The sequence below is a fragment of the Phaseolus vulgaris genome, chromosome 7, assembly GCF_051622355.1.
Source record: "Phaseolus vulgaris cultivar YP4 chromosome 7, ASM5162235v1, whole genome shotgun sequence".
NCBI lineage: Eukaryota > Viridiplantae > Streptophyta > Magnoliopsida > Fabales > Fabaceae > Phaseolus > Phaseolus vulgaris.
The window spans coordinates 14,385,478-14,399,549 of record NC_143504.1 but is presented as its reverse complement, the minus strand read 5'-3'; the positions used below and the strand labels follow the sequence as shown (position 1 = coordinate 14,399,549).

Genomic DNA, 14,072 nt, shown 5'->3' with positions numbered 1-14,072 from the left:
ATGTCCACTGCCATCACCGATCGCGCGTACTTTTTCCTCTGCGATGCGGTGCATCCACCACCTGAGAAACCCCCTGCAATGGTGTGGATCTCCCCATGGATAGGCATCTCGTGTTGCTGGGCTTCTCCACCTGCTGGCTGGGAACTCGACGCTCCCCCCGTCCTTCTATCCAACAGATAGTCATTTAGGAACCCGCTCTTAACCAGGTCGTCGAGCTGGTATCCTAAAGACAAACACGAGTCCAGGTTGTGGCCAAAACACTGGTGGAACTCGCACCAGGCGTCCGGTTTTGACCCCAGCACCTTGTCGCCCACCTTCTCAGGTGCCTTCAACCTAGCAGATATGTTAGGGATAGCGATCAGGTCTGCCAGTCCCATAACAAACTTGTGCTTAGGCGGGCGATTGTACTCCCGGCGTGTTGGTTGTTGGCGCGCTTGGCTTCTTCCCTTATTTCTCCTATCGTAAGGATAGCGAGTCCTTTGGTCTTTCCTGGCTGCCGCCGCCGTTTCCAGCACCCTCTGTGGCTGGATCCTGGTCTGGGCGCGTGGCCTGGCGGGAGCCACGCTGCCACTCTTCTCGGCGACTTCACTTTCGTCGGCGATGTGGGCCACCGCAAGTCGCCTGACTTCAGCAAACGTCGCTGGATGAGCCCTGATCAAGGCCTCGCAAAATGGCCCTGGCTGCACGCCCTTCTTGAAGACATAGACCAGCATTTCTTCATCCTTGGCCGGCGATCTGACCATCTGCGCTCCGAAGCGATTGAGGTAGTCTCTGAGGGACTCCCCATGGTACTGCCTTATATCAAACAGATCATAGGACACCCTGGGCGGTGCCTTATTCACAATATACTGCTCGACAAAGATTTTCGAGAATTGTTGAAAATTGGTTATGTGGCCGTTAGGCAGGCTCACAAACCACTCCATCGCCGTTCCCTGGAGCGTGCTCACGAACATCTTGCAGTAGACGGCGTCTGACCCTCCCGACAGCATCATCTGCGTGTGGAACGTGGTCAGATGAGCCTCTGGATCCTCCACGCCAGTAAAAACAGCTTTAACCGGAACCACGCTCGTGGGAATTGGCGTGTCGGTAATCGCCTGAACAAAAGGCATTGGGAAAACACGAGGTGACGTCGACGGTGCCACCTCTTCAGCAGAAGAACGTCCCTGCTGCTCCTGAAGAGCTCGACGCAGCTCCTCAGTTACCTTGCTGAGCTCCTCGTTCCTGGCGCGAGAGGCGACCAGGTCCTCATGTATCCTCGCCTGCTCTACGCGCGAGGCTTCCACGGTTGCCTGCAACGAGCGCATCATTTCTGCCATCTGCGCCATGGTCATGGCGGCGTCGCCTTCAGCAGCGACAGGCGCCACGGGACTGGAGCGATTGCTTCTCATTTTTCTCATTAACTTCAGCGAACCACAGAAATACAGCAAACAACACTTCAACCACGATCGAATCAGCGATCAATCGGAGAAAACTCAAGAAACTGCGCAAGAACTCAAGAACACCGAAAACCTTCGCAGAAAACCACAAAAGAACTCGAACTTCCACCAAACAGATTGCGCGCAAGCAACAAAAGACCTCACTCCACCGATTGAAAGCCAAACAAACGGTACAAAACACAAACTCACCGAACGAAACTCAAAGAAACTGCGAACGACGGTTGCACCAGCACACAACCACGCCAAAAACCTCGAAAACTTCCACGAACCCACGCTGTGGATGGGAGCAAGCTTTACACGGCCCCACGGTGGGCGCCTGATGATCCTGCCTGTTGACCGGAGCGCTGGAGAATGCCTCGTCAAAGGATCGACGTGCGCACCGCTTCTCACCTCCGTTCCTCTTCGGGATCTATCTCAAGAACCTGCAAAGAAACGATACGGCGCCGCTGCGGCCGATCGCACTCCGACGCTCAAGTCAGTGACGGTATCACCAAATACTAAGAACTGGAACCGTGCAAATCCTCTCACAAACAGCTCTGTCACTCGCAAGCGTAAAGTGTATGAACTGAACGTGCGTACCTCAGAAAGTTTGTTAAGAGCTCTTATATACCTGGTGACTTTCTCTCTCCTGGCAGTTGCAGATTTGGACACGTGGCCCGCATCCAACCATACACGTGCCTTCATCTGGAGGCTCCCTGACTTGGCGCTGCTTCTACTCTCATTTTGGCTAAGTTACGTATGCATGGTACTGCCCAGTGCATAGCAAACTTAGGAGTGCGATCTCTACTGAAACTGGCGAGTTAGGGCCTTCATACACCTTCCCTGTGGTCTCGCCGGCCGCCTTCATAATCTGCTTCTCCTTCATCTTCGGCGATGTGCTTGTTCTGGCGATCTCCGACTGCTTGGTCGCCTGAGTCATCATCTGGCGACTTCATCTTCAACCTGGCGATCGCCTATTCTGGTAAGCTGGAAATCGGAACACGCCAACTTAACAATCGGCGACTACACGTGCCTCCCGACTTCCTTCCTATCTGCCAACCTGGCGCCTTGTTGACACGCCTACACTGTAGCAGGGTGCCACGTCATCACACCCGACCACTAGGGCGGTACAAAAACACATGATTATAACGAATTAAAGTTTAAGTTGAAGTTATCTCATTTTAAAAATAATTTATTTTAGAGGAGGTTCTTCTCACTTTTGTTGGTTTGTGTATTTTTCAGTAAGTCTCACACTTGTAATATCGAGGAAAAAGCACAAAAATGGTGTATTTTGTCCCCAAAATTAGCACAAATTGTTTTTATTGCGAAAATAACTTGTAAGACAAAAGTATGACTATGAATTTTTTTTTTAAGAAACCATGGACTTATATGAGAAATACTTGTAAAGAAGTTGTGATGTCCATGCATGACTTCATTTTTTGAAATTTTGGTATCCCTAATTCACCTCAGTAATTGATCCTCTTATTCTTTATGTTATTTCGAACAACTTTTATTTCTAACGTATTTCAATCCGAACTTATAAGTTATGACTATTTGAAATTTTTTCTATAAACTTTATAAAATTTGTCAAAATTTTAATATTTTTAATAATTCAATTAATTATTCTATTTAAAACAAAAAACAAACCAACATTTTTTTTAAAAAAAATCAGAAAAAATGAAGTTGTGCTCAATATAAATTTTATACAACTGAAATCGTGATAACTTATTCACAATTTTATCCTCACATAAATCATGTTCTTCTGATTTTTTATTTTAAAAATCATGGTACTGCTACATGACTTATCTATTTTTATAAAAAAAAAAACTTTCTACCCATTCTAATAATTTTGGGAAAAGTTACAGCATTCTATGTTTTTTTTTTTTTTACCTAAAGAGCCATAAGTAAGAGACTATAACCCAAGAATTCAAATCCACCGAAGCCCAAAATACCACGCGGAAATATAACGCCATCACCGTTGGTTGGATTACAACCTGGTTTCAACAAAAGAAAAATAATTTATTTATTTATGACTTACTTTTTTTATTTATTAAGAACTTCTTGAATGAAATTTTATTTAATAATTTAATATTTAACAGTTATTCTCATATTTAAAATAAAATAACATTATAACAAAATATAAGTTTGTATCCATAAAGAAACTCTAAAATTAGAAATGATAGAAATAATAAATCTCTTTGAAATATTATGAATAGAATTAAAAAATTTATAAATTATATATATATATATATATATATAATTTATGAGTTATTAATATTTATTGTACAAATGTATCCTCAAAATAATTTATAGAACGTAAACTTAAGCTGTCTAAATGATTAAGTCTGACTATAAATTTAAATTATTTTTCTAAGCTTAAAGTTAAACAAACAAAACAAATTTACTTATATAGAAAGCAACTTATAAAAATATAAACGAATATTTAATGAATTTAGTTAAAATGGTAATACATCGATTTTCTTAAAGTTATGAGATTTGATTAAAAATAAATTAAAATAAGGAAAGTTATATAAGAAGTAAAGATATTAATTACTTTCTTTGTTAAATTTTGTAATTACATCGATATTTATGAAACAAAATTATTTGTTAAACATGTGATTAGTGTTTATGGTCTGATCGAAAAAAAATAAAAAATAATATATATATATATATATATGTGAAAAAATATCATAAAATAATAAATCGAATAAAGACTTTTATATCATAAATTTTAATCTAAGCATCCTTACAAATCAATTTAAAAATACAATAATTGTTTTACTACTATAAAATGATCTTATAAGTCTCAAGAAAATACCACCTTCATCGATAACAATCACATCATAAATAAACAATGAAATACTAGTTGTAATCAACTTATTAATTAGGAACTATATAGTATAATGTATGTAACAGATAAATTGCAAACAATAGTTATCTTATATGCTTAGTAATTCACTTTAAGAGGGATTAATTAGTATTTAGTTATCTCTTTGCAGTAAGAAACATCTAAAATATGGCATTTAAGTTGATAAATGACTTATGTGAAAATGATTCATGATCAATTCCTATGATGACTCAGATTTTTTCAACATTTTTTATCCCACCAAGTCAAAGTTATCATCAGTGGCCAGTTGCTACTATCACTCACCATCATTGTTACTTTACTACTATTATTATTGTATCATCACTGTTACATTATTGCTTTTTTTGCGAGCCATCATCACTGTCACTGGAACGGCCAACTAGAGTAAGGCAATTTTATTTTTATTTATACATATACTTCCATTATATATGAAGTTCCTCAAATTAAGAATGTGATCAGTAGTTTGTATCAAAATTCATAAAAATATTCGTAATGAATAGAATAAAGATTTACTTATTTCAAAATGGTTCAAAGTGGACATTTATCTTTAAATTTTAATAAAGATGAGTACAAGTATAAGTATATGATAGCCAGTCTATTATATAATTATTTATTTGAATACATACTTTATATAATTAAATTTAAGAATATTTATGCTAGAAATTTGTTTATAATATTTTAAAATTAATTTGATTTATATTTGAATGATTTAAAATTATGGTTTATCCTTAACACTACTGTAAAGTTTTTTAGTATTGCAATTTAATTTTTTTAATTAATATTATGTTTAAATGGTTTAATTATAAAATTTAATTTTTTTTTATCTCTAAATTAAAAAAAATACATGTTTGCAAAATAATGATAATAGTATGTTAAAAAATATTCCTTAACTTTTATATTTATATTTATGTAAACAAAAGATTTTAGTTATTTTTATGCAACTTTTTTATTTTTATAAACTATTTATTTAAATTATTTATATTATTAAAATTGTCTTGAACTTAAGAAGTATTATTTTTATTTTCAATTATGGTGTTTATATAATCAAATGTGACATTATTAATATTAAAAAAACTATCAAATAATTTTAAATTAATATAAATTATTTTATATATAATTTACGTGAAGAAATTTCAATCTAACAATGACTTTTAAAGAAATATATTGTTCAACTAAAAATATTAACAAGTACAGTTTTTAAAGAGATATATCAGTACAAATTAAATCCTTTCAGCATAATATATTTTATATATATACATTATTCCAGTTAAAAATCTTATATAAATAATTACATCATATAATTTATTTTTAATGTTATATTTGGACTTTTTTTTGTGTTATGTTAGAATTATTTTTAATTTTTGTTTATGTAATTTAAGAATGGAATTTAACTTTTGTAAAGGTAAAAACAGTTTTTTACTAAAATAAGATATCACATCTATACACAGGACATAGGCACTACTAATATATAAATTAACATTTTGAAAATGATATACCAATGACAAACAATCACATATTGAATTTTATCTTAATAATAGATATTTTGGTGTATTATATACAACAATATAAAAATAAGTATATTAAATAATAAAAAAATACATTAATTCGTGCATGCAACTTAAATAAAACATTTTGGATTATATTATATATCCAAAAAAGTAAAAAAAATTTAGTATTTAAAAAAAATAAAATTAGCTAAGTAAATTATAGATAAGAATTAAAGTTGTAATTGAGATGGGTATGATCTAATTTGGTAACGAGTGAAAGGAAGAAAGAGTTTTGTTTGAAAAGTGAAAATCCAAGAGTGTTGGGAATATAAGATTTATTTAATGAAATAATTAAGAGTAACAAAAGTGTAGACAAAAATACAAGAATGATCCAATAATTTGATGGGTGGAAGCAGGGTTGCCGGGAAGGGTATCTAAAAGAAATATGGAAATTACGTTTGCTTGCCTTCTTGCGAAGACAGAAATACACGATGCACTATTCTAGATAACTAAACTAAGTAACTACTCCTCAAACCAGATAACAAGACCAAGTGCTCTGCATGTGATCTCAAAATTACAACAATCACTATCCATTTTACTTCCTAAATCCTATATTTTTTAGAGATCAACGTTCCACAAATCTCCATGTGTCACCATGCAACTGGTCCCAAACATGATATGACACAGGCATGCAGCCACAAGCACAACTTCCTCAAACCTATATTATTGAGGGCTATTACTCTCTCTCTCTCTCTTGTAATCTATATAGCCAAACAAACCAAGCACCATTATAATACAAGAGGACACAAGAAAGGGGAAGCTACACACACTTTCATAGAGGTGAAACCACAACAGTTACAGTTATTCTTTTCCTTGTTTATATACTCTGCTGCTAAACCTCTGTCACTTCATTGAGAAGCCTCAAATGGCAACTATGCTGGGAAAGGAGCATCATCTCAACCTCAAGGAGACTGAGCTTTGCCTAGGTCTGCCTGGTGCTGGTGGTGGTGGTGGTTCTGGTGGTGGCGGCGGCTCTGAGGTGGAAACACCAAGGGCTACTGGGAAGAGAGGGTTCTCTGAGACAGTTGATCTGAAGCTTAATCTTCAGGCCAAGGAAGATCTCAACGAGAATCTGAAGAATGCCCCAGAGGAGAAGACTCTCCTTAAGGATCCTACCAAGCAACCTGCTAAGTAAGCCATTTCCCCCCTTTTCTTTTGTAGCTAAAGGTTTTTGCATGCTTCTGTTCTCAAATCTTTTCTTTCTTCATCGTTTAGCATCATATATATATATATATATATATATATATATATATATATATATATATATGTCTTGTTGGGTTCCATATAACCTGATTTTTCACATTTACTAAAAACTAATAGTTCTAATGAACGAACTACAAGTTGATATATATATAAGCAACTTCTTAGTGTTTATTATTTTTTCTGGTAACTACCTATACATATTTTTCTTAAAGTTTATTCGATGTTAGTGTTTGCATAAGGTATGAAATTTTCCAACTTCTTGTATAAGAAGAGGGAGATATGAGAAAGATGTGTAAGATTGATGGGATTTGGAATGATATATATGTTTCAGAGCTCAAGTAGTTGGTTGGCCACCAGTGAGGTCATACAGAAAGAACATGATGACCCAGAAGGTTAGCACTGAGGATGGAGCTGAGAAGACAACAAGCAGCACTGCTTCTGGGGCATTTGTCAAAGTTTCCATGGATGGAGCACCTTACCTTCGCAAGGTGGACCTCACAATGTACAAAAGCTACAAAGACTTATCTGATGCCTTGGCCAAAATGTTCAGCTCCTTCACCATGGGTTAGCACTACAATAAAACCTACTACATGTGATCCATATTTTTCCATTATATTTCCCTCTCTATTTAAACCACTTTTACCACAACCATGTGACTCAAATTATATATTGATAATATGCAAGAGAATCATGCACAAACACACACACACAAAATACCAACTAAACATCTACAGCAGCTTAGTTTTTACCATCTATTCTCTGCACCTATTTTACACTAAATTCTTTCTTCTCAATCTTTTTCATTACACGGACTTCTCTTTTCTCTTATTTATTTCTTTCTTCTCCAACCCACTTGTGCAAGTGTGTCGAAACCTCATTATTTTATATGGATGTAACACTAGAAAAGAAATAGAACAAGGGACGTAAAAGGAATACTGTTTATTATATATGATATAAAGTTTTAAATCCTTGATGCATGTTACATTCAGATATAAGATTGCAGGTTCTTACCTGTGATTAACCATAAAATAGTTTAATATCAAAATATTTTCATGCTATTTACTTATGTTTTTATGTTGGAACTGGTGAAGGTAATTATGGGGCCCAAGGAATGATAGACTTCATGAATGAGCGCAAGTTGATGGATCTTCTTAACAGCTCCGAGTATGTGCCAACCTATGAAGATAAGGATGGTGACTGGATGCTCGTGGGTGATGTCCCATGGGAGTAAGTTCTTCATCCAACAACAGCGGAAGCTATTATATTCAATCATTTCTTACATGCAGATATATAAACTCCAGTAACTATATATCCATATATTTTACAAATCAGTAATGTTTTTTAATTGCCACCCAAAAAATGGAAAATTATATGATTTTTGGAGAAGCTCTTGATCAGAAACATCTGTACTTTACCAGGCATTAATTAGTCTTACATGATTTTAATTCTGTATAGACCCTTGAAATTAACCTTGATAACTGTTTAATTTTCTGAAGGATGTTTGTTGAGTCATGCAAGCGTCTGCGAATAATGAAAGGATCAGAGGCAATTGGACTTGGTATGTGCATCATTATATCTTAATTAATTACCTCTACTTTTTCTCTGCACTCATTTTATCACTGGCGGAAATCATTAAATATAATTACTAATTAATGACCATATAGTTGCCATTTTTTTTGGCTATTCTAATGAGTTGGAGGCAATACTTTTAATGTGGTTTCAGCGCCAAGAGCAATGGAAAAATGCAAAAGCAGAAGCTGAAGGTGGCGAAATACATGATGTGTGAGATCCGTACCAAATTGGAGCTATAAAAAGAAATATGTGAAGCACTCTGCAGAGACTATGGAGCGGAGTGTTGTTAGTTTGAACGTGTTTGTGTCTTTTTTTTTGTTTTGTTTTGTTCGTATATAGATTCAACTTTAATTTTAAGGAGTTTATGGAGCATTTGTAATGGACAAGAAGCAATAAACTTAACCTATATAGTCTGGCTTGTTTATTATGTGATCCTTCCATGCTGTCATGATTGTTGTGTGCTAAATACCTTGAATTTTAATGCATACTTTATTCCCTCAAGAGATTCTTCCTATATCATTTAGTTTGATTTTATGTTTTAATTAGTTGTGTATGTCCTGCAAAATGATCAATGTCTCAGCTGGATGAAGAAGGTATTAAATTTTTATATGGTTGAGAAATGAGCAAGGGAACAAGCCCATGTGCATGTTCAAGGAGTTTCTTTGATGGCCATTAGTTTTCTAGTCTTTGTCATCTAGTTTTGCAATATCAAATGCGTATTAACTAGGTGGGTGAATGTAGGGTTGGTGAGTGAACGTGGTTGGAATATTAATTCTACACACACATATATATACATATACATATATATATATATATATATATATATAATATGTGCATAAATAAATACATATAGAATAATACTATGGGTATCACGATAAATTATTATTAAGGTCAATGGTATTGGTATATACATATCCCAATAACTCTGTAAAGTATAAAAGAATTCTTGGATCGGACACCGTGACAGCTTCAGGTCCTTGCTTTTGAGAAAAATATCCATTATTTTAAGGGATTTGTTGCCTATATAAAGTGCATATAAAAGTGATTGAACTTTAAAGTATCTCATCACTCACATATTTTAGTGAGATCTGAACAATTTAGGGGAAGGGTTAGAGTAAGCTTTGAATACGTTATTCATTTAATCATACATTTTACATATTAAATTTTCTGAATCTAATTTTAGTAACCTTTATATTATATGTTTTATATTTGTATTATTATGAGCATAATTTCACGGTTAATTATACATGTTTTTTTTAATACTGAATGATCAATCATTTTCAAACTTTATTTTTAATATGAAAACTTATTTAATTTTTAATTTAAATACATTTTGATTTTATTTTCCTTTTATTATACGAATCCTTTCATCTCTAATTTCATCCATTTATAGTCTCAATTTTTTTTAGTTTACTCTTTCCTATGTGATGGTGAGCCACTTATTCTTTAACTATATTTTAAAAGTTAATTGTGTGTCTATTTATTATTATTTTAGAAGTTTTACGTATACTAGTACAAAAAAATATCTTTAATATTGAAAATTTACATCAATTTTCGGAAAACCTATATAATATATATGAGGTGGTAGCAAATTCTTATATTATAATGAACAATTGATAAAAATGGATTATACTTAAAACCCAATTAAAAATTATTTTATAAATTATAAAGTAATAATCAGTGTAGAATTAATGTAAAAAAATTATTTACAAAACTCTTATTCAAAGAGCTTAAATTAGTTTATCCTACAACTTTCACTAAAAGAAAAAAAATTTTAACGGAAATTATTTAACGGAGGTTAATATAATTTTAGGAATTGATTTATTTAACGGAAATTTTTTAACCTTCGTTAAGTTTCAAATGTTATTCTAAAATCTCAGTAAAATAAGAAATGCTTTTTTAATGTTCATTAATTTCAAAAGTTTATTTTAAAACTTCAACAAAGTAATCGATGTTTTTTTTAACCTTAGTTAAATTTCAAAAGTTTATTCTAAAACCTCAGCAAAATAATGGAAGTTTTTTAAATCTTCGTTAAATTTCAAAGGTTTGTTGTAAAACCTCACCAAAATAACGGAGGTTTTTTTAACTTTCAGTAAGTTTCAAAGGTTTATTCTACAACCTCGACAAATTAATGGAAGTCTTTCTAACCTTTGTTAAGTTTACAAGGTTTATTCTAAAATTTAAACAAAATAAAGGAGGATTTTTTAACCTTCGTTAAATTCCAAATATTTATTGTAAAACTTCAATAAAACACTCTAGACTTTTCAAACTTCAATAAATAAATATAATATAATTTATTCATAAATAAATAATTTAAACTACATAATTTTAATATATTTTATAACTAAATTCTCTAAAATTTTGAAAGTGTAACTTTACATTACAAATAAGTTTTCTAAAGTTTCAAAAATTTATTTTTAAAACTGTACCGACTCGTCCCCGGGCGTTGACCAGAGTCAAAGTCAAACATATGGTGGGACCCACCGAGGGGGCCCCAAGGAGTAAAGTCAGCATGTTGATCACTTTGGGCGTCGCCAGGTTTGGGTGTCGATAGGTTGGAACGTCTTCCATCCTAAAGGCACGACCTGTTATTCTGAGGGTATGTTTCAGCTCAGATGGTGACACCCTCCGATACCCACGGGTAGGGAAGATCGTGGAGGGGGCGTCCCAACAAGAGACCACGGTACGGACGAAGAGGCCTCGGGCCCCGGTAACTCCGAACAGTAACAAGGGAAAGAGAAAGGTGGCTTCAAGGCCATATCCCCAGTACCAGTAGGGAGTAACCTGACTCGTGAAGTACCCACGCCACCTCTGGAGAATCCCTGGGATAGATACGACCCGGGAGAAGGCCACGCCCAGGGGTAATCCATGTGCATGGTACGAGAGGAAGGTTGATACACTCCCAGGGCGAGTGACTAGAGGCTGGGGCGCATGAGTTGGCACCCAGGTAGTCACCCCTTGCGCCAGATGCACTTCGAGGAAGGAAGACTTACACGCTGGGATTTCCCTAAGTTGGGTTACAACATCGTAAGGCCTTCCACGTGGAGTTGCGATTAAGTTAGAAAGGTCACGTGGCAGTAAGCCCTGAAACCCAAGGTATATAAGCTTTTCTGAAAGCTTAGTGAGGTACGTTTTCACACAGTTTACACACACTCTAATCATTTGCTCGCTTACTCACTGTACGCACGAGTGATTAGAGAGAGAGAGAGAAGTTAGTTACAATTTAGTTACGCGCCTTCAGAGCATTCAGTTACGGTGCTCCGAGACGAAGGTGTTTGGTGTTTTATGCTTGCTTACTTGATCGTTGGAGTGCAAACGGCCGCGAGGGCGCCCTTTGCTCACTCTATTTTAGGTACTCACGGCGGAATAGGGTGAAGATCTGAGATGAAGACAAAGGAGTCCTTGTTCGCGAGTCAAAGCAACGCACGAAGATCTTTTCGGTCAACCGGCAGGAACAAAAACTTAGCAAAATAACCTTAGATTATAAGTATTTCAACAACTAATCTTGGATAATAAGTATTTCAACACTATTTGCATATTTTTTATGATTGATGGTAATTGATTTATATAATTTTTTTTTTGTTATGAACTCATACTTCACAAAACCTGACTTATTAGTTTTAACTTTTGATGTACGTATATTTTATATGTAATTTTAGTTTTAGTTATAATTTTTAATATTTAATTCTCATAATTTTGAAATATTTTAAATTAAGGCCTTTATTTTAAAATGCATCTAATAATTAATTCATTATGAAAGTGAGAATTAATAAAGTTAATTTCTCCTCACAATATGTTCTTGCAATCTTTAGCCAAGAACACACATGACTTTGAAGCCCACATCTGATATATAATGCAATTATTTAGGATGTATAAAACAGTGATAAACACCAGTTGTTGCCGATCTAGGTAATAGTGGCTTGTGACCTAAGTTGGGGCAATACGGTGATGGAAGAAGCAATATTGGAGTAAGAAGAAGATAATGTCTTATTTAGTGTTTCTTCTCCTTAGATATAATAGACATAAGTGTGGTTGAATTGTGATTCTTTGCTAAGACTGTCAGCGACCATTGAGCCTATGTTAGAGAGCAGTGTGTCTATGGTGGAAGAGAAGTCAGGAGGATCGTTAGAGATTGTGAAAAATGGGGTTGAAGGTTATTTCAAGCGAAAAGTCATTTTAAGAAATTTTGAAACTTATGATATTTTACAAAGGTTCTTAAGTCCATGGTATTTTATGGAGGTTTTGAGCTGTGCTTCAGAAACGGTTAATAATGTCTGGACCACAATTTGGGTTGGGGTAGTGAGCGAGTTATGGAAGCACAAGAATAACATTATTTTTAATAGAGGAGTGGGGGATGCTTCTGAAGTTTTTTCTTGGTACAAGTAAAGGTCTGGTTGTGGGTTTCTGTTAATTGTAGGTCAGACTCGTTTTCCTTTTCTGACAGGGTGTTTAGAACCTTTGGTTTGCATGAGGCTAATTACCTGAGTTTGGCTTGTTTAGTAAGTCTGAAGGTTTTAGGCTAGTATGTGTACAAGGGTTGAACCACCCCTGAAGTGGTTCATATTTATTTATTTTTTATTGCCGATAAAAAAAAATGGAAGTTTTGAAACACATGGTATTTTACGGAGGTTCTTAAACTCACGGTATTTAGTATAGGTTCTGAAAGACTTTTCCTGAGGTTTTAAAAAACTCTGGAGAACACGTTCCCCAGAGATGGTTTAGCAGAGGAAACTGCAACCCTGTGTAAATGACTTAATAGAGGTTTAATCATAGATAATGTAAAAATAAACCTCCATTAAATCCATTTTTTCTTGTACTGTTTAGAATATTATAACATCTTCTATAACTTTTGAAATTATTTACAACACTTTTTAAGTTGATTATATCATATGAATCTAAATATTCCTTTCCTACATTTTTTTTTTCAAAAATTCATTTTCTACATTAGTTTTTTTATAATTAATTTAAATTTTTAATTGTATAGTTTATAATTAATAATTATGTGGTTTATAATTAGTTAGTGTGCTCATATTTTTTGTTTTATTCTAATTTTTAAATTCTCAATTTTTTAAGCAAGCTAACATACTTTTCCATATCTCCTTATAATATAAATAATTTTATAATTTTAGTCTATATTTTCTAATTATTGAATATGGTATTGGCAAATATTGATATTTTGCTTCGTGGTAACACGTGAAGAAACAAATCTCATGGTGAAATTTTCATGAAAAAAATGTGAATAAAGGAGACAAGAGAAGATAGAAAAGAAGCATGTAAACATATATTGAATACTAAAAATATGTAACATGCAGAAGAATATCTTATATAAAAAGGAATTCGAAAACAAAACAAATAGAAATTGATAAGATTAAAAATAGTTTAATTTCCACGAGATGAGACATTATCAAATAAAAGTGTATCATCCCGTGGTTGAGCGTCTAGTGTTAGAACAATTGGCCTAGTCAGAAT

General features: G+C 34.0%; 1 protein-coding gene across 1 annotated transcript; it reads left to right on the top strand.

The window, feature by feature from the left end:
- The first annotated feature begins 6,482 nt into the window (after nucleotides 1-6,482).
- Nucleotides 6,483-9,104, top strand: LOC137807302 (auxin-responsive protein IAA14). Its single transcript, XM_068607890.1, has 6 exons — nucleotides 6,483-6,608; nucleotides 6,688-6,959; nucleotides 7,363-7,595; nucleotides 8,123-8,258; nucleotides 8,528-8,589; nucleotides 8,755-9,104. The coding sequence occupies exons 2-6, from the start codon at nucleotides 6,694-6,696 to the stop codon at nucleotides 8,790-8,792; spliced, it is 735 nt and encodes a 244-aa protein (XP_068463991.1). The 5' UTR covers nucleotides 6,483-6,608; nucleotides 6,688-6,693; the 3' UTR covers nucleotides 8,793-9,104.
- Nucleotides 9,105-14,072: the final 4,968 nt, after the last annotated feature.